Source organism: Mobula hypostoma, chromosome 28, assembly GCF_963921235.1.
Source record: "Mobula hypostoma chromosome 28, sMobHyp1.1, whole genome shotgun sequence".
Taxonomy (NCBI): Eukaryota; Metazoa; Chordata; class Chondrichthyes; order Myliobatiformes; family Myliobatidae; genus Mobula; species Mobula hypostoma.
In genome coordinates, this window is record NC_086124.1 from 21950943 (window position 1) to 21974414 (window position 23472).

Here is a 23472-nt window from a genome sequence, read left to right on the forward strand (position 1 = left end):
CTGTTATTTGGCGTGGTGGGCAGCATCTACACAAACTTGATTACCCAGTTTGGTGTGGCCAAAGGCTGCTCCCCCTGGACGAAAGCAAGCTGAGCGAGCCTGAGGCTTACCAGGGGCTACACACATCCACAGGAAAATGAATCTCAGCATTGTATATAGCAATGTATATGTACATTATTAATAAGTTCACTTGGAACTTCCTGAATATTTCAACTTTGAAGATTCACTCACACTCGCAGCTGGGGTTGGGGATGGGGAGAGGGTGCCCACCTTGTTCTGGTCGCCACTGCTGAGCGAGGCGGCGTAGTCGTGGTACATGTGCGGGGCTGAGCCGTGGTCTCCGTCCTCAGACATGGACTCGGGGTCGGTCTTCACCTGCGCCAGCTGCTCCTTGATGATCATCAGCTCGTCGCCGCGCACCCGCAGCAATTTCTGGCAACGGAGAGCGAGGTGGTGAGGCTAGTGAGAGTCAGGAGGGAAGGGGTGATGAAGAGAGAGGCAGAGGGAATGGCTGAAGAGAGAAGGTATTGGTGGGGGGGGGGGAGGGGGCTATATAACGGGTTGAGAGGAAGAAAGCCAGTAACCTCAACAATAAATGTGTCCCAACAAGGCAGTCAAGGTTGGAAGTGGAGAAGCTGGGCAGGGGAGGGCCAGAGTCAATAAGCTCACTAGAGTCTGTCCCCAAGCTGTCCATCCCACAGCACGTGTGTCCATAGGGAGACACCTGCAGAGAAGCCCCAGCAAGCCACCATCTCCCCAGGAGTACCAGAGCATGCAGAAGTACCCTGTGCACAGTACTGAAAGGTCTACCCCACCGTGCCCCTCCTCCCCACCCAGACGGCTGGGCTGGGGAAACCTTCGACAGAAGAGTCCCTTCTCGAGCTTCCGGGTCTCACAGCGAGATGGCCCGCTTTCAGCTTCCAGCTTCCTGGAGGATTATGGGTAAGCAAGCCAGCCATTAGGAATCAAGCAGCGCCAGACAACAGTTGTTGCGACGAGCAGCGGGGAAGCAGGAAAGTTCGGGTGGAAGGGGTCTCGGACAGTCCCTCTACACTTCCCCTACACCACTCATGCCAGCCGCCACCTTCGCCCTTCACCTACCCGCGCCCGGATCTCGCACTGCCGCAGCCGGCACTTCTGCCGGATCTTGTTGGGGCCCCCGAACTTCTTCATGTCCTTGCAGAAGTCGCACTGCCCGCAGTCCTCGGTTCGCCTGCACGCTTCACACTCCCCGCACATCCTCGCAGACCTCTTTATTTGCTTGTCGACGGCAGGAATGAGGCCGGGGAAGGGGGGGGTGGGTTGGGGAGAAATGTGGGCAAGGTGGAGAAATTGTAAGAGGGAGGGTAGGGAGTGGGGCAGGGATGGAGAGGGGAGGGGAGAAGGAACAGCAGGGTGAAGGAAGGAAGAGTTTATAGATGGCCGAGGCGACGCAGGGCACGAGGAGCGCGATCCCCACCCTGACCCTCACCCATGACTGCTGGAACGGCCCGATACTCGGCATAGGACAGTGGCTCACACTGAGATTCAGTGCTGGGACGCAAACCCTGGAGGGTGGTCGGGGGATGCTGACAAAGAGCCCCAGGAACAGGGAAAAAGACCACAATACATAGGACTACCATTAGGCCACTAGGCCCATCAAGTCTGCTCTGTCACCATGGCTGATTCATTCCTCCCCACAATCCCATTCTCCCTCTAGCTGAAGAAATTCTTCCACATCGCCGTTCTAAATTGACATCCTTCTATTCTGAGGCTGTGCCCTCAGGCCTTAGACTTCCCCACAAAACAAAATGTCCTCTCCACATCCACTCTAACTAGGTCGTTCAATATTTAATCAATTTCAATGATTCTCCTTCATTCTTCTAACTTCCAGCAATTACACGCTCAGAGACATCAAAATGCCACACCCCATGCATCCAGCCCTTGCATTTGTTGACTCTACCCACAAGAATAATACATCTTCCGATCCTATGTCAGCTCTTTCTGAGGAGGTAAGGTCCAATCAGCAACAGAGATTCTCCCTCGTGTTACACCCCCACCTCCCCAAGCTTCACACGCAAACAGTGTGTGGCGGGGGAGCTCGCTCCCATGGTGACCCGTCTAGATCGGCGGCAGCCCGGTAAACGCGTGATTCCCGCACCCCACCCAAACAGAGGCAGAGCTCTCAGGGGTGGGTGGGGGAGCGGGGGGAGGGGGAGGTCCCTTACATTTGCCGCTACTTTCCTCTTGTCCAGCCTCACGTCCCCCTGCTCTTTCCTCTTCTCCTTCTCAATCGCCACCTCGCCCGCCCGTTCCTTCTCCTTCGCCTTCTTCTGCCGGTATTTGATGGCGAGGGTCGGATCATTAGCTGTTGGGGAGGGGTGTGATCAGGGCAGGAAGACAAAGAGGATCCTTGGTTAAAAAGAAAGTCACGACTCTCCGTGTTTCCCCCACCAGCACACAGTGTTGCAAAAGGATAAGGCACTGCAGATTAGGACAGTCCATTACAGGCCCTTCAGCCCACAATGTTGTGCTGACCTTTCCATAATGAATCTAACCCTTCTTTCCACATACCTTTCCATTTCTCCTTCCATCTTCGTGCCTATCTAAGAGTCTTCTAAATGTCTCTCAAGTATCTGCCTCTACCACCACCCCAGCAGGGCATTCCTTACATCCACCACTCTGTGTAAAAAGCCTACCTCTGACATTCATTCAATCGCCTCCTAGATTATCCAGTTCTATTTTGGGAGCCACTCTAACTATGCCTCTCATCATCATAAGCACCCCCATCAGGTCACCTCTCGTCCTCCTTCGCTCCAAAGTGAAAAGCCCCAGCTCGCTCAACCTCTTCTCATAAAACATGCTCTCTAATCCGGGCAGCATCCTGGTAACTCTCTCCACCCTCTCTAAAGCTTCCACATGTTTCCTATAGTGAGGCGACCAGAACTGAGCACAATTTTCTACGTGTGGTGTAACCAGAGTTTTGTAGATCTGGGTAACACACACAAAATGCTGGAGTAACTCAGCAGGCCAGGCTGCATCAGTGGGGAGGAATAAACAGTCGATGTTTCATCAGCCCCGATTAAGGATCTCGGTCCAAAACTTCAGCTGCTTATTCCCCTCCATTGATGCGGCTTGACCTGCTGAGTGCCTCCAGGTGTGGGTGTGTGCATGTGCGAATGTGCATCGTTCCTGCTCCCTTCACCTAGTTCGGCTTGTGTAGAAACTCTGAGGGATCTATGGACGTGGACCCCAAGGTCCCTCTGTTCCTCCACACTCCTTAAAAATCCTGCCATTAGCCCTGTTTTCTAGAGCAGGAGCTCACAACTCTGGGTTCCTGCATTTGATCCAGACCTCCCACACTGTGCCCGTGTCTCTGCCGAGGTGGTGGGACTCGGCCAATTCTATCCCAGGCACAATGCCCCTCACCATTCAGGGACATCTGCAGGAGGCAATGTCTCAGGGATGTGATATCCATCGTTGGGGACGGGTTCCCCCCCCCCCACCACCATCAGGACCGTGTCCTCTGCTTGAAACTGCTGTCAGGCAGGAGGTACAGCAGCCCAACAATTCACCCCTGAAGGTTCAAGAACATCCCGGACACTCTCCCTTCTCCCCCTTTCATCAGGCAGAAGATTTTTTAAAAAGCCTGACATGACCAGGCTCAAGGACAGCTTCTACCCCGCTGTTACGAGATTATTGAATGTGTGACCCTAGTGTGATAAGATCGAGGTTCAAGTTTAATTGTTGTTCAATCATACAGTCACATGAAAGAGCGTTACTCCAGGCCAAGGTGCAACACACAGAACGGTCACACACAGCACAAGCCATGTAGAAGATACCAGTAAAATACAGGCAGACAAACATAGTTCAAGACACAGCCCACGAATGTTGCTTTCTATCTGCAGTCGAACACAATACGGCTTGTCTTCTGTCAAATGAACACCAGGGAGCAGCACCAACTCCAATTTGGATGCCGTGCCACATCACCTCTGACAATTCACTCCTGGACTTTTAACGCCATAACAACGCTGCATCTTATTGCAAACCTGAACTGCCCTTCTTCTTTGTCCAGGGAGGGTTAGCACCTCTGGTGAAGGGGCTTGTCATGTCCATTCCGGGGCAACTTGTTCACCCTTTGTCTCCCTGGACACTCAGTTCTCACCTGGGGCTCCAAGTAGCTGTTTGCGTGTGAAAGTGGCTGCGCCCCAGTACACTGCTATAACGGGCAGGCTAAACCAGGTGAGGGTAGCCAGCAGGTCTCATACCCTGGTGAGATAGCAACATGCCTATCCCCGCATTAAAAGTCAGCTCCAGTGGACTGGGCGGATGAGATCTACAAAGGGATCCAACAGCCAGGAAGGAGGCAGTACAATGCTCCGTGGAGATCGAAGGGCATGACGAGGCACAGGAGAGCTCATGATCATCCACTGAAACAAATGAAGACCCCAATTGTGATGAACGCTCGTGCCACTGGATCCAGACTTCCAAGATCCAGAGAGTGGAATTGCCCCAGTGCGACGGTTTTTCCACTTCAAAAACTCTGTGCACAGGATTCCTGTCATCGTCGGATATGACAGCCAACCAACTTTTTATTCTGCATTTTGTTAATGTTTCACCTTGTTCCACCTTAATGTAATAGGTGGCACAGGATGGTAGCACTAATAAAACAAAGAAACAGCAGGAAACTTGTTCGAATAAATACTCAAACACCCAACGAGCGAGAAAAGCACAAGTCACGCAAATGGCAAAAAACGTGCAAACACATAGAATCTTAAACATCAAACTGCAGTCCTCGAAATGGTCCAGGAATGTCCAGTTCAAATTAGCTCCTCGTCGTTCGTGGACTGCAAGCCGCAGAGCCAGTTTGCATCGAAGCACCCAGATCACCTTAAAGGCATCCGTTAGTCTTGTGAGACCATGGATCTGCGTCTGGAAAGTCTTCACTCTCCAGGGTGCAGGCCTGGGCAAGGTTGTATGGAAGACCGGCAGTTGCCCATACTGCAAGTCTCCCCTCTCCACGACACCAATGTTGTCCAAGGGAAGGGCATTAGGACCCATACAGCTTGGCACTGGTGTCGTCGCAGAGCAATGTGTGACTAAGTGCCTTGCTCAAGGACACAACACGTTCCCTCGGCTGGGGCTCGAACTCACGACCTTCAGGTAGCTAGTCTAATGCCTTAACCACTTGGCCACGTGTCCACCCAGATCAAAATCGTGCAAAATAGCAACAAAGAAAGAGTAACCAGAAACACATGTAACGTGAAGTGCACAGTCCTCTAAAGAGGAGTCCAGTCCACAAACCGCACCAATCAAACCTTGCCCAAGACCCAAGACTCCTGCACCTTCTGGCAGCAGCGAGTGAGAGGGCAAGGTAGATGGCATTGAGCACCCACTCATCCTTGTTGATTTCAATCTTGCTCAACGCTTTGATTGGTAAGATCGGCGAGAAATGGAGCTGATCTCGGTTTGCGCTCCGCCATAGGACTGCACACTCCGCTCTCAACCTCACTAAATTCCCTCAGAGGTCACTCAGATGGCCCAAAACGTAAATTACAAGCTCCAATCACACATCAGGTCAGTAGTAGAAAGAGATTTTAAAGGAGAGGTAGTTTTGTGAACCGTCTGCAGGAATGTTGCCGCTGGTGGCTGGTGCCACGCTCCTGACCTAACAGTGAAGGGTTCTGATTCAGCGCCATGTACCGTGGCTGACATTCCATCATACAGTAACCTCAGTATCCAGTGGACAGCTCACATCATCCGGGTGCCAAACTCACGTCTCCAAACAGATCCTTTCCTCCGAGCTAAAGGAAGCTCTGCAAGTCCCCCGGTGGGCAAAGGAAACGCTTCAAAAGTCAGCCTGAAGAAATTCAACATTACATCTAAAAAGTGGGAAGACATTGCTTTCAGTAGATACACCTGGAGGAGATCTGTTCAAGAGGGAGTTGGGCGACACGAGAACGACCTCCGCTGTGCCGCAGAGAACAAGCGGCAGCTGCGAAAGGGGAGAGACTGAACAACCAAAAGACCCAAACACTAATCACACCAGAATATCCACAATCCGGATCGGCTTCTACAGCCACCCACGGAACCAATAGACAACCCTTCAAGAGGACATCATTCTCGACTTGAGTGATCACACTACCACTACTGAGTAACACAGTAACCTAACTGAACAGTATGGAAGACAAGCTCTTCACTGTACCTCGATACGTGAGAATAATTATAAACAAATGCTACCTTCTTCCCCATTGATGTCAGGTTCTTGAAGCAACCTGTAAAACCTTTCCGCCTCCTCGGAATGCATTTCTTCTCTCCCTCAATTTGAAGTACCTCCAAGAGGACCACAACCTTGTCGTAGGGCTCGGAGACTTGCGTGCCTCAATGACCTGGAGAGCGACGTTGGCTGGAGTCAGGGCTTTATGCTTTGGCTCTTGGTAGGGTCACCCATGTCAAACAGGTCAAAGATAGAGGCCAAAGTGGTGGTTCAGCTCAGGGCTAACAACCCTGACTGGTCAAACAAAATTGTAATGGAAACAGCAATGTAGAATCCTTCTACATCTGAACATGACGGTATTCCTGAGTCTCCACCCAGGACTTGCATGACTGTCAGTACTGAAAACCAAGAGGAAGCTACTGACATTTTGAACGCCACCAGATATGGAGGACCTTCACTGCTGCCCTAAACACCAGCAGCATAGCAGGAGGCAAGAAAGGATCACTTTGCTGAAATATCAGTATGTCTTGTAAGTTATGGATAATCTATGTTATCCTGTGTCTGCAATGTATTGGCTAATTTTATGCAGTGTACTAGGAGAGTGGTAGAACAGAGGGATTAGGGAATACAGATCCATAATTCCCTGAAAGTGGCATCACAGATAGAGAGGGTTGTAAAGAGAACTTTTGACACATTTGCCTTCATAAATCTAAGTATCGAGTACAAGAGTCAGGATGTTATTTGAAGCCAAATTTGGAGTATTATGTGCAGTCCAGCAAAGATTGAAAGCGTACAGAGAAAATTTACAGGATGCTGATATAACTTGAGGACCTGGGTCACAGAGAAAGATTGAATAAGTTGTCCCAAAGAAGGGTTTCGGCCTGAAACGTCTACTGTTTATTCTTTTCCAAAGAGGCTGCCCAATCTGCTAAGTTCCTCCAGCATTTTGTGCGCATTACTTTGAACAGATTAGGACTTCATTCCCTGGAGTGTAGGAAAATGAGGGGAGAGTTGATAGAGGTATACGAACTTATGAGGCGTATAGGTAGTTTAAGATGGCACTGGTAAAACGCATGGTGATGCCTTACTGGCAACAAACAAATCTACCACTCTATTAACCCACACTTTTTCTGGACAATGATCAGTGCAGTCACTGTAACCTCCCTTTAAGAGCTGAGCTTTTGTACAACCTGGCATTTTTGCGGTGCGAATTGAAGTCTCGAAGGTGCAGGACGGTTACGGTGTGGTGTGTATGGGCGGAATCGAGGCTGTGGGGTCCAGGCCTGAGAGTGAGGAACGAGCCGACATCTGGCCATTGCTGAAGTGGACTTGGAGCCAATTTGAAGTGGCAGATCTGAGGCGAGGTGTTGGAGCCCGGGCCCAAAATCAAGGAACGAAACTGCTGGGCCAGACTGAAAAGGTGAGCATGTCAGGGCGGGGTCAGTATTCAGCTTGCTGCTTCTTGAGGTTCACTTGTCTCTGTGCCGAATTGAGGCTGTTGCCTGCATCTAATGTGCTCCTAGACTGGCTGCAATGATGATTGGCTTCATGGCTGTGAACTAACTTTTGTGAACTTTAGTTCCGAATGCTATTTCCTTACTTTTTATTGTTTGTACAATTTGTTTTTTTTTGCAGATTGGGAGCTTGGCGATTTTCTTTAATGGTTTCAGTTGGGTATCTTTAAGGAGACAAATCTCAAGGTTGTATGTATAAATGCGTTTTGAACTTTCAGATAGGGTTAGTTCATGCAGGCTCTTTCCATTGAGGTTGGGTGAGACTAGAAGTCATGGATTAAGCATGAAAGGTGGGACGTTTCAGGGGAACTTCTTCACGCAGAGGGCAGTGAGAGTGTGGAACAACCTGCCAGTGGGAGTGGAGGTTCAATTTCAACATTTAAGAGAAGTTTAGGTAAGTACATGGATGGGAGGAGTGTGGAGGGCTGGGGTCAATGGAACTAGTTGGCACGTACTGGATTGGCCAAAAGGTCTACTTTATGTAGCCTCTACAACACACATGGATGAAGCGGATGGGCCGCTGACCCATTGGTAGCTGTAGTGATGTGATGGGGAAGAGATACCAAATGTGCCGTTTCGCGAGGTGCTGAGGTGGTTCTTATATTGTCTGCCGCCCGGACGCGGCACGGCCTGTTTTACCATCCAGGAGTGAGGGAGGATCCCAGTGGAGATCTACGCAGGACTTCTCCTTCTTTACATCCGGCACCTGAGCTGGAAGGTGTTGCATAGAGCAGTTCTGTGCAACAGATCTTTGAGTCGGTTCACTGACACCCCAAGTTATTTCTGTGGCTGGGAGGAGTCACTGTGCCACGTGTACATGGAGTGAGAGAGGTTTTCAGCCTGTTTGCTCCCTACGGTCCTGATCTAAGGTCACCCAGTATGAAGATGGGTGGGCCATTTGGGGAATCCCCTGACGGACTTGCTCCTGGACCTGCTGGCTCCTCTTTCAAGGTAAAATCAATGCCCAGGTGTCTGTGGAAACAGAAGTGGGGGATTTCTTGGAATGGTGGGCCTCACAGGGGCTCGAGGGTGTTGTTGATAGCAATAATTGCAGTTTGTTGTATGTAGACTGAATATAGCATTGTGACATCGTAATCAGTTTAATAAACTTCTGTATATACACTCAGTAACCACTTTATTAAGTATGCCTGTACACCTCATTTATGCAAATATTTAATCAGCCAATCATGTGGCAGCAACTCAATGCATTAAATAACGCAGGTTCAGTTGTTGTTCAGACCAAACAGGAGAATGGTGAACAATTGTGATCCAAGTGACTTTGACCGTGAATTGATTGTGGGTGACACGAGGGTGCCACACTCTGAAACTGCTGTTCTCCTGGGATTTTCATGCACAACAGTCTGTAGAGTTCACAGAGAATGGTGTGTAAAACAGAGAGGAAACAAAATCTAGTGAGCGGCAGTTCTGTAGGTGAAAACGCCTTGTTAATGAGAGAGGTCAGAGGAGAATGGCCAGACTGGTTCAAACTGACACGAAGGCGACAGTAACTCAATAGTGCTGTGCAGAACAGCAGTTCTGAACACACAACACATCAAGCCTTGAAGTGTATGGGCTACAGCAGCAGGAGACTGCACCGGGTTCCAAGTGTAAAATAAAAGGAAACCAACCGCTCGGGGGTGAGGATCATGTGGGATGTCCAAGGCACCATTACCATGCTGAGAGTCGGACAGCCCGTCAAACTGCTCCCCCCTACCCCCAAGCATCCCACTCATCTCACCTCGACATTGCTGACAGTACCACTGGCGGATGGCTTTGGCCATCTTCTCGGTGATCTGGATGCAGTCTCCGTGAAACCATTCATTACACTCATCACAGCCGCTGGGGGTGGAGTGGGGGGGGAAGAGAGAGAGAGAGAGAGAGAGAGGGGGGTCATGAGGCAACCAATGAAAACCACCATGAGTCTCGTCACCCGCACACAGCGCTCGCCGGGTCCAGTCCCCCCGCACTCCCCACACACAGGGTCCAGTCCCCCACACACCCCACATGCAGGGTCCAGTCCTCCACACACCCCACACGCAGGGCCCAGTCCCCCACACACCCCGCACGCAGGGTCCAGTCCCCCGCACACCCCGCACGCAGGGTCCAGTCCCCCGCACACCCCGCACGCAGGGTCCAGTCCTCCACACACCCCACACGCAGGGTCCAGTCCTCCACACACCCCACACGCAGGGTCCAGTCCCCCACACGCGGGATCCACTCCCCCACACACCCCACACGCAGGGTCCACTCCCCCACACACCCCACACGCAGGGTCCAGTCCTCCACACACCCCACACGCAGGGTCCAGTCCCCCACACGCAGGGTCCAGTCCTCCACACACCCCACACGCAGGGCCCAGTCCCCCACACACCCCGCACGCAGGGTCCAGTCCCCCACACTCCCCGCACGCGGGATCCACTCCCCCACACACCCCACACGCAGGGTCCAGTCCTCCACACACCCCACACGCAGGGTCCAGTCCCCCACACGCAGGGTCCAGTCCTCCACACACCCCACACGCAGGGTCCAGTCCCCCGCACACCCCGCACGCAGGGCCCAGTCCTCCACACACCCCGCACGCAGGGTCCAGTCCCCCGCACACCCGGCCCAGTCCTCCACACACCCCACACGCAGGGCCCAGTCCTCCACACACCCCACACGCAGGATCCAGTCCTCCACACACCCCGCACGCAGGGCCCAGTCCTCCACACACCCCGCACGCAGGGCCCAGTCCCCCACACGCGGGATCCACTCCCCCACACACCCCACACGCAGGGGCCACTCCCCCACACACCCCACACGCAGGGTCCAGTCCGCCACACACCCCACACGCAGGGTCCAGTCCCCCACACGCAGGGTCCAGTCCTCCACACACCCCACACGCAGGGCCCAGTCCCCCACACACCCCGCACGCAGGGTCCAGTCCCCCACACTCCCCGCACGCGGGATCCACTCCCCCACACACCCCACACGCAGGGTCCAGTCCTCCACACACCCCACACGCAGGGTCCAGTCCCCCACACGCAGGGTCCAGTCCTCCACACACCCCACACGCAGGGTCCAGTCCCCCGCACACCCCGCACGCAGGGCCCAGTCCTCCACACACCCCGCACGCAGGGTCCAGTCCCCCGCACACCCGGCCCAGTCCTCCACACACCCCACACGCAGGGCCCAGTCCTCCACACACCCCACACGCAGGATCCAGTCCTCCACACACCCCGCACGCAGGGCCCAGTCCTCCACACACCCCGCACGCAGGGCCCAGTCCCCCACACACCCCGCACGCAGGGTCCAGTCCCCCGCACGCAGGGTCCAGTCCCCCGCACACCCCGCACGCAGGGCCCAGTCCCCCGCACACCCCGCACGCAGGGCCCAGTCCCCCGCATGCAGGGTCCAGTCCCCCGCACTCCCCGCACGCAGGGTCCAATCCCCCGCACACCCCGCACGCAGGGCCCAGTCCCCCGCATGCAGGGTCCAGTCCCCCGCACACCCCGCACGCAGGGCCCAGTGCCCCGCACGCAGGGTCCAGTCCCCCGCACTCCCCGCACGCGGGATCCACTCCCCCACACACCCCACACGCAGGGTCCAGTCCTCCACACACCCCACACGCAGGGTCCAGTCCCCCACACACCCCACATGCAGGGTCCAGTCCTCCACACTCCCCGCACGCGGGATCCACTCCCCCGCACTCCCCACACGCGGGATCCAGTTCCCCACACGCAGGGTCCAGTTCCCCACACGCAGGGTCCAGTCCCCCGCACACCCCACACGCAGGGTCCAGTCCCCCGCACACCCCACACGCAGGGTCCAGTCCCCCACACTCCCCACATGCAGGATCCAGTCCCCCACAGTCCCCACACGCAGGGTCCACTCCCCCGCACTCCCCACACGCGGGATCCAGTCACCCACACACAGGATCCAGTCCCCCACACTCCCCACACGCGGGATCCAGTCCCCCACACGCAGGATCCAGTCCCCCACACTCCCCACACGCATGATCCAGTCCCCCGCACTCCCCACACGCAGGATCCAGTCCCCCGCACTCCCCACACGCAGGATCCAGTCTCCCACACTCCCCACACGCAGGGTCCAGTCCCCCACACACCCCACACGCAGGGTCCAGTCCCCCACACACCCCGCATGCAGGATCCAGTCCCCCGCACACCCCGCACGCAGGATCCAGTCCCCCGCACTCCCCGCACGCAGGATCCAGTCCCCCGCACTCCCCACACGCAGGATCCAGTCTCCCACACTCCCCACACGCAGGATCCAGTCTCCCACACTCCCCACACGCAGGATCCAGTCTCCCACACTCCCCACACGCAGGATCCAGTCCCCCGCACTCCCCACACGCAGGATCCAGTCTCCCACACTCCCCACACGCAGGATCCAGTCTCCCACACTCCCCACACATGGGGTCCTGCAGGTGGAGCAGGTGTGAGGGGGAAAGGGAGCATTCTCTCTCTCACACACACAAACCCACATCCGCGGGTGGTGCCTCCCAACCACAACCTACACCCCGCTGTGTCCTATCCCCCACAACTGCTATCCACGTGGTCACATCTCCCACATACTGGGTTGTGTCATCCACACATAAATCCAAAGGGTTCCAGCTCCCACAGATAATCCCAACCCAACCTCTCTTCCTTGCTCTGCCCCAGACAACAATTGAAGAAACACAGACCCAGTGTGCAACAAAGACCCCACCCTGTGGAACCCGGGGGGGGGGGGGAGAGAGAGATGTTGACAGAAACCCCAGGTGTCTGTCAGTCACCCCACTGGGCAGTGTTGGGGAGGGACAATGAGACAGGCCAGCGTGTTTCAGAAGGGTAGGATCATGCAGTTAGGGTCACTGAGCTTCCCCACCACCACTCACCGCCGCAAAGGACACTCACATCATGAAGCAATTGATATCCGGCCGCCTGCAGATGCAGTACACAGGGGCGTTCACCATCTCGGGCTCCATCAAGTCTGCCAGCCGCCCCATCTCCAAGCCCACCGATTCACCGGTCACTGCAACCTGAGGGGGAGAGCAGCGTGTCAGTGACGATAACCAAGGAATGCAAGCGTCCAAGATCCTTTCTTTTAAAAGGGACACAGTGCAGTAACAGGTCCTTCCAGCATGACAAGTCTGTGTCACTCATGTGATCAACCAACCTAATAACCCACATGTCTTTGGAATTCACGGAAAGAATGTACAATCTCCAATCTCCTTCCAGGTAGTGTGGGAGTTGAACCTGGGTCACTGGTGCCACCCCTTCCATCAGCAGGAGGGTCACAAGCAAGGTAACATGATTACTAAATTAGGGGATGGTCATCTCATACGGAGATGTGCATTAAGTTCCTTCCCTCAAAGGGTGGTGAAACCTCTGCCCTGGTGGGTAGTGGAGACTGAATCATTTATGGTGAAGGAAGATAAATATCTGAAAATTGGAGGGGTTAAGGGCCCCGAAGCCATGACTGCATTGGGCAGGCTTGAGGGGCCAAGTGACCCTAACTATGTTCCATCTCCCTTTATCACTCATGGGGATGTATCCGTGACTACACACGAATCATCTCTTTCTTAAAGCAGCTGTTTGTTACCTTGCATTTGATTGCGATTAAAATGAGTCAAATCCACTAGATCTCCTGTTGAGACATCTTTGGATCTCTTTATCTCTCACCCAGATGCTATGACGTAATGATTGATATCTTCTAATTGCTCCCTTACCTTTATGATGATGTGAGCACTGTTACCTAAATGCTCCCCTTCACATGTTATGATCACTATTTCCTAAATGCTCCCTTACTTTTATGATGACATGATCACTATCACCTAAATAGTCCCCTACTCTTACAATACTTATGATTACTATTCCCTAAATGCTCCCCTACTGAAAGTTGGTGGAGAACAAGAATGTTCGACAGATTCAAAGGGCCAAAGACCATGTTGCCATGGATTAAAGAATGAAGCAGGGCAGATGCTTTGATAACACAAGTAATGAACGAGCACTTGAATTAGTGAGCATCAATGCCCATTGAGCAAAATAGATAGATTGTTATTTGATGGCCAGCATGGAACAAACAGCCTGTTTCTGTGCTGCGTGACTAAGATTTGAGATGGATTCCTGGTCTAGTCCAGAATCCAGGCCTTTCCTCCTGTTAACACGGACAACAAATTTTTTTGGAAGTCTTGCTTCCTCTGAATTTTTTTTTGTTTCTGATAGACCGCTTGAAGCTGAACACAAGTATAATTTCAGACTAAGAAATTAACAGTTATTGAATTGCATTTAATAGCATAACACTTTGCAACAGTTCAACTAAGCTAAATATGTTTGGTTGATTACTTTCATTTACACCCAGTGTCTGAGGCTTCTACTAAAGTGTCCGACAATAATCAGCCAGCATTGATGAATTCTAGTTGCCCTGATACCACTTCTCCATGACCGCAATGTCCTGGTGAAACTTTCCACCTTGCTAGCCACTGACAGCGACAAGATTTGCAGGGAAGAAATCTAAATGGGAATGCAGAAAATGAATCTTTAGTGACACGTTGCACTTCATGGCTTTGTATGCTTGAAGCATGTTGTCAACCAGCCGCATGTAGAGGGTAATAAGCTTCTTTCCCCGATGGCTAGAGGGGAATTCCTGAATCGTTGATGTGAGCCTTCAGGCTCCTGCACCTCCTCCCTGATGGTAGCAATGAGAAGAGGGCATGTCCTAGCCGATGGGGGTCCTTAATGATGGATGCTGTCTTCCTGAGGCATCGCTCCTTAAAGATGATGGATCTGACTGAGTTTACAATTTGCTGCAGCCTAGCCCAATCCTGTGCTGTAGCCACCAATTCCCCTCCCACCCCCATACCAGACGGTGATGCAACCATTTAGAATGCTCTCCATGGTACATCTGTAGAAATTTGCTAGAGCCTTTGGTGACATACAAAATCTCCTCAAACTCCTAATGAAGTATAGCTATCGTCATGTCTTCTTTGTTTCTGCCCGGGACAGATCCTCAGAGATATTGACACCCAGGAACTTGAAATTACTCACCCTTTCCACTTCTGATCCTTCAACGAGGACTGGTGTGTGTTCTCTTATCTTACCCTTTCTGAAGTCCACAATCAATTCATTGCTCAAAGAAAGAATCAATTCTTTCTTTCAGGAACGAGATAGAGACCTTAGTAGTATGATGTCATGACAACAAACTTTCCCTCAGCATCAGCAAAACCGAAGAGCTGGTCACTGGCTTCAGGAGTGAGGAGGTACACATGCTTATGTCTACATCATCAGTGCTGAAGTCGAGACGGTTGAGAGCTTCAAGTTCCTAGTAGTGGAAATCACCAATAGCCTGACCATGGTCCCACCATGTTGATGCCACAGCCAAGAAAGCTCACCTGTGCCTCTACTTCCTCAGGAGGCGAAAGAAATCTGGCATGTCCTCTTTGACGCTCACCAGTTTTAACTGATGCACCATAGAGAGCCCCCTCTCTGGATGGTGTGGTTTGGTATGGTGACAGTGCTGCTCGCGGTTGTGAGAAACTGCAGAGTTCCGGACATCAGGGACACCAGCCGCTCCTCCACGGGTTCTGTCTGCACTTCACACTGCCTCAGTAAAGTATCCAGCATAATCCAAGACCTGACCCACTCCAGACATTCTCTTTCCCCTTCTCCCATCAGGCAGAAAACACAAAAGTCTGGAAGTATGTATCACCACACTCAAGGACAGCTTCTACCCTCTGCAATAAGACGAATGAAGGGCTGTGGACTACAATGAGATAAATTCTTGACTTCACAATCTACCTTGGCATGATCTCACAGGAGGAACAGGAGCCTCAGGTCCCAGACCACCAGCTTCAGAAACAGTTATTACTCCCTCAACCATCAGGCTCCTGAACAGGCACGGATAACTTCACTCACCTCAACACTGAACTGATTCCACAACCTACAGACTCACTTTCAAGGGCAGAACAACTCATGTTCGCAATATTATTTTTAACTATTGTATATCATAGTGCTGCCAGGATAATCAAGGACACAACCCACCCAGCCAACACACTTTTCGTCCCTCTTCCCTCCGGGAGAAGGCTCAGGAGCTTGAAGACTCGTACGGCCAGATTTGGGAACAGCTTCTTTTCAACTGTGATAAGACTGCTGAATGGATCCTGCCCGGATCTGGGCCGTACCCTCCAAATATCCGGACCTGCCTATCGTTTTTTTTTGCACTACCTTACTTTTCAATTTTCTATTTATGATTTATAATTTAAATATTTAGTATTTACTAATTGTTACTATTTTTAATATTTTTAATATTTAATATTTGTAATCCAGGGAGCAGGAAGCGCAGAATCAAATATCGCTGTGATGATTGTACGTTCTAGTATCAATTGTTTGGCGACAATAAAGTATAAAGCATAAGTATTATTGACACGATATAACCTCTTTTGCACATTGGTTGCTTGTAAGTCTTTTTGCGTAAAGTTTTTCATGAACTCTATTGTATTTCGAAAGCTACGATCACTGTTTCCTAAATGCTCCCCATACTGAAAGCTCATGTAGAACAAATATGGCCAATAGGCTCAAAGGGCCAAATGGCTTTTCTGTGATGCTATGGACAAAAGAATGAAGCTCTGACAACATAAGTCATATCTGGATGAGTACTTGAACTACCAGGTATAGACGCTTACAGCACTGTGTAAAAGTCTTAGGGATACACATATAAAATTACTACAGTACTGTGCAGAAGTCTTAAGCACTATATTTATCTATTGAATGTGCCTAAGACTTTTTGTACAGCACTGTAGTAATGTTATGTATTGCAAATAAAAATGAATTTCATGACATGCCTGTGATGATAAACTGGATTATGATAAAAGTCTCTATTATGTCCCACACTCCCCCCCAACCAATCACACTCCCCTCCTTCTGTCCCCACACTCACCAGTCGCACCCCTAACACTCCCCAACTCGACAAACCCCCTGCCCTCACCCCAACACTTCTCCTCACACTCCCCAATTCGACACCCAATGCCCCCTCACTCACCGGCCGCTCCCCCCACACCATTTCCTCACTCCTACCATCTCACCCCAACTCCGGCCTGCTGCCCCTCACTCCTACAACTCCACCAACTCCCCCCCTACACATCACCCCTACAACTCCCCCAATCACACCCAACGGCGCTCCCGTTGCCCCACACCCTCCTCAGCACCCCAATGCCCCATCTCCCCCGGCTCCCTCTCACTCACCGGCCGCTCCATCCTCTTCCCGACGACCCGCCCCCCACAACCGGAGCTTCCGGCTCACGGCCGCCTCCGACCCGGGGCCCCGCGCCGACCCTCCGGACTCTGGTTCCCGGTTCCGCTCTGGCCCTCGGTCGTGGTTCCCGGTTCCGCGCCGACCCTCCGGACTCCGGTTCCCGGTCCCGCTCCGACCCTCCGCCTCCGGTTCTCGGTCCCACTCCGACCCTCCGCCTCCGGTTCCCGGCCCCGCTCCGACCCTCCGCCTCGGGTTCCCGGTTCCGCTCTGGCCCTCACTCGCGGTTCATGGTCTCGGCGCCGCCGAAACCGACGGACGGTTGGACACCGGCGAAGAGACCGCACCCGGGGTCAAGAGCGCACCGAACCTTGAGAGAGCGAACTCCCGCTGAAGGCGCTGCCCTTGCGCCCGGGAGCGGTACTGCAGATACACGGACCCGTATCAGTCCCCAAACTAATCCCACTGCCCCACTCTCTCCCAGACATCCCACCCTGCAAAAACTCATTTCAGGGAGGTAGCACCACCACCCCCGCCCTCCGCAACCCCATATCCCCCCGTCGATCTCCAAGGGTGTATGAATACAGGATTATGAAAAAATACAACAATTTATTTGATCACATATTGAAACTATTTATACACACACACACACACATATATTTCTATTTCTTTTGCAAACTTTCCTTGTACTGTGATGTGACAATAGCTGCTGTCTTGGTTGATGAGCAGCCATTGTTTTTTGCTATTTCTGAATCAGGAAACATTTTCCTGAATAGCTTGCCTGTTTGCTTACACACCTGGAATGGCAGGTTTTGCTCAACGATGAAAGATGTAAAGTACACCTCAGCTCTAGTGACCTTCTCTGTCAGACTTTGGTTTTCTGCTGAAAAGGACTGTGAAAGACTTGAGCAGCCTTCCCTGCACTTAGCCTCCTTAATATGTTGTGGTCCCTAAAAGAAATTAAATCATAAGTTGTATCCGTATTATATTGTTTTATGTAATACTTAGCCAGCTAGTTTAAATAACATTAGCTATGCTAATGAACGAATGACACCTGTTAATCTCACCTCAGCAACTCTTTTACAGTCATTTAACCCACCATGGGCAATAGAAAGGTCACTGTTGCAAACAGTGCAGGGAGAAACACTGCCATTATTTTTGACCCCTATTAGGCAGGGGTACACTTTAGTGTAGTCTGGGGTGAAGTGTGTTTTATGTTTTCTTTTTTTGGAGCACCCTGCCATGGCACTGCAGGACTCTAAACTGAACTGATGGACAATGAAAGAGAGAGAGGGGTCGACTGTAAAGCCCACCCACAGAGAAAACTGATAGGTCTACTTAGCACAAAGAGAGACCAATCAGGATGCTCTTTCTGTCTCTCTCTCACTACATCTGTCACTCTCTCTCTCTCTCTCTCCCCCCCCACCCCCCCACTCACTCACTCTCAAAAAATCGATTTCCAGGATATTGTATATAATTTGCAGGCGTCAGGGAGCCGCTATCAATATGTGGGAGACTCCCAGAACTTCCAGGAGGGGTGGAATGTCTGCTCTCCCCACAGCCCTGTGTCAGTCCCCAAACTAATCCCACTGTCCCACTCTCTCCCCACAGCCCTGTGTCAGTCCCCAAACTAATCCCACTGTCCCACTCTCTCCCCACAGCCCTGTGTCAGTCCCCAAACTAATCCCACTGTCCCACTCTCTTCCCACGAACCCATGGCAGTCACCACACTGTCCCTGTGACCCTCTGCTCTGCACACTGTTCTCTGCTTTGGACTCATCAGGGCATCTCATCTCCCACAAGAAGCGAGGTGGGGGACATTGGTTCTCAATCCTGTGCGTTGTCCATCTTGTATCCATTGGCATCCATCTTGTTGTCACCATCAGTGAGGCCCTCTGACATCGCGGTACGTTTGATGGTTATTGCCTCGAATGAGCCATACTTGGAGCCGTCAGTAGGCGGAGACAGAGCACACTGCCTTCTGCCCAGGAGAATCTTCCTCAGCCCCTTCTTCCCTTTTCAATTATCAGGCATATCAGGATGTCCTGTCCCAGCATGGGGCTCTCCCTCCTCACTACCCTCCCTCAGTGTGGTGCTCCCTCCTCACTACCCTCCCTCAGTGTGGTGCTCCGTCCTCACCATATCTCCCCCAGCACTGTTCCCTCCTCACTACCCTCCCTCAGTGTAGTGCTCCCTCCTCATCTACCCTCCCTCAGTGTGGCGCCCTCTCCTCACTACCCTCCCTCAGTGTAGTATTCCCTCCTCACTACCCTCCCTCAGTGTGGCACTCCCTTCTCAGCGTTCCTCCCCCAGCACTGTTCCCTCCTCACTACCCTCCCTCAGTGTGGCGCTCTCTCCTCACTACCCTCCCTCAGTGTAGTGCTCCCTCCTCACCTACCCTCCCTCAGCGTGGTGCTCCCTCCTCACTACCCTCCCTCAGTGTAGCACTCCCTCCTCACCGTTCCTCCCCCAGCACTGTTCCCTCCTTCGGCATGGCACACCTTCTTCTCCGCCCCTCCCATAGCGCGACACTCCCTCCTCAACGACCGTCCCTGAGTGTGGTACTCCCTCCTACCTCAGCAGGCCCTCGCTCCTCACCGACCCTCGCAGCACGAGCTGCAGTTGGTGAATGCATTTGAAAGGAGCTGACTGTGAACTCCAGGAAGAGAAAGTCGAGGGAGTGCACACCAGTCCTCATCGAGGGATCTGAAGTGGAAAGGGTGAGAAAGTTCAAGTTCCTGGGTGCCATCATCTCTAAGGATCTGTCCTGGGCCCAGAGAAGGCACGGCAATGGCTATACTTCATTAAAAGTTTGAGGAGGTTTGGTTTGTCACCAAAGACTCTAGCAAATTCCTACAGATGTATGGTGGAGAGCACTCTGACTGGGTGCGTCACGGCCTGGTATGAGGGAGGGGCGTGGTCACTGCACAGGACCGCAAGAGGCTGTCGAGGGTTGTAGACTCAGCCAGCGCGATCATGGGTGTAACCCTCCCCGCCACCAAGGACATCTTCAAACGACACTGCCTCGCGAGGGCGGCAGCCATCACTGAGGTCCCTCGCTATCCAGGACATGCCCTCCTAGTTAGAACCAATCGGGAAGGAGGCACAGGAGCCTCAGAAAGAGCTTCTTCCCCTCTGCCATCTGATTTCCAAACGGCCCGTGAACACGATGTCATTATCCCGTTCTGTTTACATCATTTATTTATTTATTTATGTAATTTAATGCACTGCAGCCACAGATCGTCTCAAACAAGACAGTGATAATACATAGGAACGCAAACACGAGGAAATCTGCAGATGCTGGAATTTCAAGCAACACACATCAAAGTTGCTGGTGAACGCAGCAGGCCAGGCAGCATCTCTAGGAAGAGGTACAGTCGACGTTTCGGGCCGAGACCCTTCATCAGGACTAACTGAAAGAAGAGCTAGTAAGAGATTTGAGAGTGGGAGGGGGAGAGGGAGGGGGAGATCCGAAATGATAGGAGAAGACAGGAGGGGGAGGGATAGAGCCAAAAACTGGACAGGTGATTGGCAAAAGGGATACGAGAGGGTCATGGGACAGGAGGCCAAGGAAGAAGGTAAGGGGGGGGAACCTAGAGGATGGGCAAAGGGTATAGTGAGAGGGACAGAGAGAGAAAAAGAATGTGTGTATGTAAATAAATAACGGATGGGGTATGAGTGGGAGGTGGGGCATTAACGGAAGTTCAGACAGCATCTCCAGGAAGAATATATAGGATTTTGAGAATGAGTGGGTGTGTGTGTGTGTGTGTGTGTGTCTGCTTCCCTGTTCGTACACATTGAGTGTGTGTTTGTGGTCTTCTGCTGCTGTAGCCCAACCACTTCCAAGTTCGATGTGTCGTGTGTTCGGAGATGCTCCTCTGAACACCACTGTTGTAACCTGTGGTTATTTGAGTTACTGTCACCTTCCTGTCAGCCTGAACCAGTCTGGCCCCTCTCCTCTGACCCCTCTCACTAACAAGGCGTTTTCACCCACAGAACTGCCACTCGCTGGATGTCTTTTGTTTTTCATACCGTTCTCTGTAAAGACTAGAGACCGTTGTGCATGAAAATCCTAGGAGATCAGCTCCCCGCCTGGCACCAAAAATCATTCCAAGATCAAAGTCACTTCGATCACATTTCTTCCCCCATTCTGATGTTTGGTCTGAACAACAACTGAACCTCTTGACCATGTCTATATGCTCTCATGCTTTGAGTTGCTGCCACTTGATTGGCTGATGAGATATTGGCATTAATGAGCAGGTGTACAGGTGTACCTAATAAACTGATGTGTGCATGTCTATCTGTTTCTCTGTGTGTAATATATATGTCTGTGTTTATATGTGTCTGTGTGTGTGTCTACCTCTGTGTTTACATGCAAGTGCTGTTCACATTGTAAACCCATGCTGGGATTAATGTATATATGCACATGGGCATGTGGCCAAGTGGTTAAGGCATTAGACTAGCTACCTGAAGGTCGTGAGTTCGAGCCCCAGCCGAGGGAACATGTTGTGTCCTTGAGCAAGGCACTTAATCACACATTGCTCTGCGACGACACTGGTGCCAAGCTGTATGGGTCCTAATGCCCTTCCCTTGGACAACATCGGTGTCGTGGAGAGGGGAGACTTGCAGCATGGGCAACTGCTGGTCTTCCATACAACCTTGCCCAGGCCTGCGCCCTGGAGAGTGAAGACTTTGGTCTCGCAAAACTAACGGATCAACTTTTTAAATTTTTTTTTATTTTTATGCACATTTTATTCCATATCCGTACTTTAACCCCTAAATTATTTTTATGTAATTCGTTATTCTTTGTTGAATGTTGTTGTTCTGTTTTGCGCGTCATCTCCTGGCCAACACAGGGCAGCAAATTCCTCACCCATGCCTATATTTATGGTGAACGAAGTTGACCTTGATCCTGTGTCTCTGTGCGACTCTGTCTGTCTCTGTGTGTGGGTGTGTATCTGTGAGTCTATCTGCGTGCGTGTGCCCCTGCGTGTCTGTTTGTGTGTAGTGCCTCCTCGCCGGCGACACGTGGAAACTGAACTCCTTTCGGACTCAGGGTGGACCACAGAGGGCGGGGAGGAGGTCTGGCCCCTGCACACGTAGCACGCAGGCCCACCGGTGTGTGGACACGCCCTGGTGCTCGCGACCCAGATCTCCAGCGATGGGTCAATAGCCCCACCGTCTTGTGGGCAGCCTCGGGAGAGACGAAGCCTACGGGAGTAAACTCAGACAGAAAATCCGGAGTAGACCCTCTCAGGCGGCCGGATGTCGTTGAACATCCTTCCGGCAGCTCCTGTAGCCAAGCTGGTGCCAAATGTATTGCTTCATGAGATTTCCTGGTGAGGCCGAGAGGGGGATCGTGACGAATGGGCATCTCAGGATCTCCATTACCTTCCGTCCAGGCCTGTGCCCTGGAGAGGTCACTCCAGTGAAAAACTTTATCCATTGTCCTTTGAGACAGACAGATGCCATCACCATCAGTTGTGTGTGTGTGTGTGTGTGTCTGTGTGTGTGCCTGCTTTGGAACTGCATCGATACGTTTGGCCCAGGAGAGATCCTCAGGGATTGACACCCAGGAACTTGAAATTACTCACTCTCTCCACTTCTGATCCCTCGATGAGGACTGGTGTGTGTTCCCTCGTCTTACCCTTTCTGAAGTCCACAATCAGTACTTTGGTCTCACTGACGTTGACACCACTCCACTATCTCGTGTAGCTCGCTCCTGCGCACCTTCTCGTCACCATCTGCCAGCAACCGTTGGGTCATCAGTAGATTTATAGATGGCATTTGAGCTGTCCCTAGCCACACAGTCATGGGTGTAGAGGGTGTAGAGAGGGTAGAGCAGTGGGCTATGTACACATCGCAGTGTGGCGCCAGTGTTGATTGTCAGCGAGGTGGGGATGTTATCACCAATCCACAGGGATTATGGTTTTCCGGTTGGGAAGTTGAGGATCCAGTTGCAGAGGGAGGTACAGAAGCCCAGGTTCTGGAACTTTTTGATCAGTCCTGTAGGAATGATTATGTCATTGTAATCACTGAGCTGTTGTCAGTGAACAGCATCCTGACATGGGGGTTTGCATTGTCCAGATGATTCAAGGCCGCGTGAAAGCTGGATTTACTGCAGACCTATTGTGGCGGTAGGCAACTGCAGCGGGTCCAGGTCCTTGCTGAGGCAGGAGTTGATTCTAGCCTTGACCAGCCTCTCAGAGCATTTCATCACCGTAGGCGTGAGCGCTACTGGACGACAGTCATTGGGGCAGCTCGCCCGGCTCTTCTTGGGCACTGGTATAATTGTTGTCCTTTTGAAGCAGGTGGGAACTTCCGACTGTAGCAGCGAGTGGTTGAAAATGCCTTTGAGCACTCCAGCGGGTTGGTTGGCACAGGTTGTCAGAGCCTTACCAGGTTCTCCATCGGGGACCTGTCACCTTGCGAGGGTTCACCGCCTTGAAAGATGTTGGCCTCCAAGACGGCGATCACGGGGCCACCGGGTGCCGCAAGGCATCCTCATCGGATTCTCCCTTTCAAAGCAAGCGT

At 52.1% G+C, this 23472-nt stretch overlaps 1 protein-coding gene across 3 annotated transcripts in view; it reads right to left on the minus strand.

Annotated features, from left to right (window-relative positions):
- Positions 1-17246, minus strand: part of LOC134338815 (CXXC-type zinc finger protein 1-like) — a 33328-nt gene extending 16082 nt beyond the window's left edge. The window contains exons 1-6 of one of the 3 annotated variants that reach the window (XM_063034890.1): positions 16932-17246; positions 12606-12730; positions 9449-9549; positions 2208-2347; positions 1102-1251; positions 271-432 (exon numbers count right to left, since the gene is read on the minus strand). In XM_063034890.1, coding sequence (XP_062890960.1) covers positions 271-432; positions 1102-1251; positions 2208-2347; positions 9449-9549; positions 12606-12730; positions 16932-16943 — 690 coding nt within the window. In that variant the 5' untranslated portion in view covers positions 16944-17246. Of the gene's footprint in view, positions 1-270; positions 433-1101; positions 1261-2207; positions 2348-9448; positions 9550-12605; positions 12731-16931 lie in introns of all 3 variants that reach the window. The other 2 variants (XM_063034889.1, XM_063034891.1) reach the window with 2 other exon arrangements.
- Between the last annotated feature and the right edge of the window lie 6226 nt (positions 17247-23472).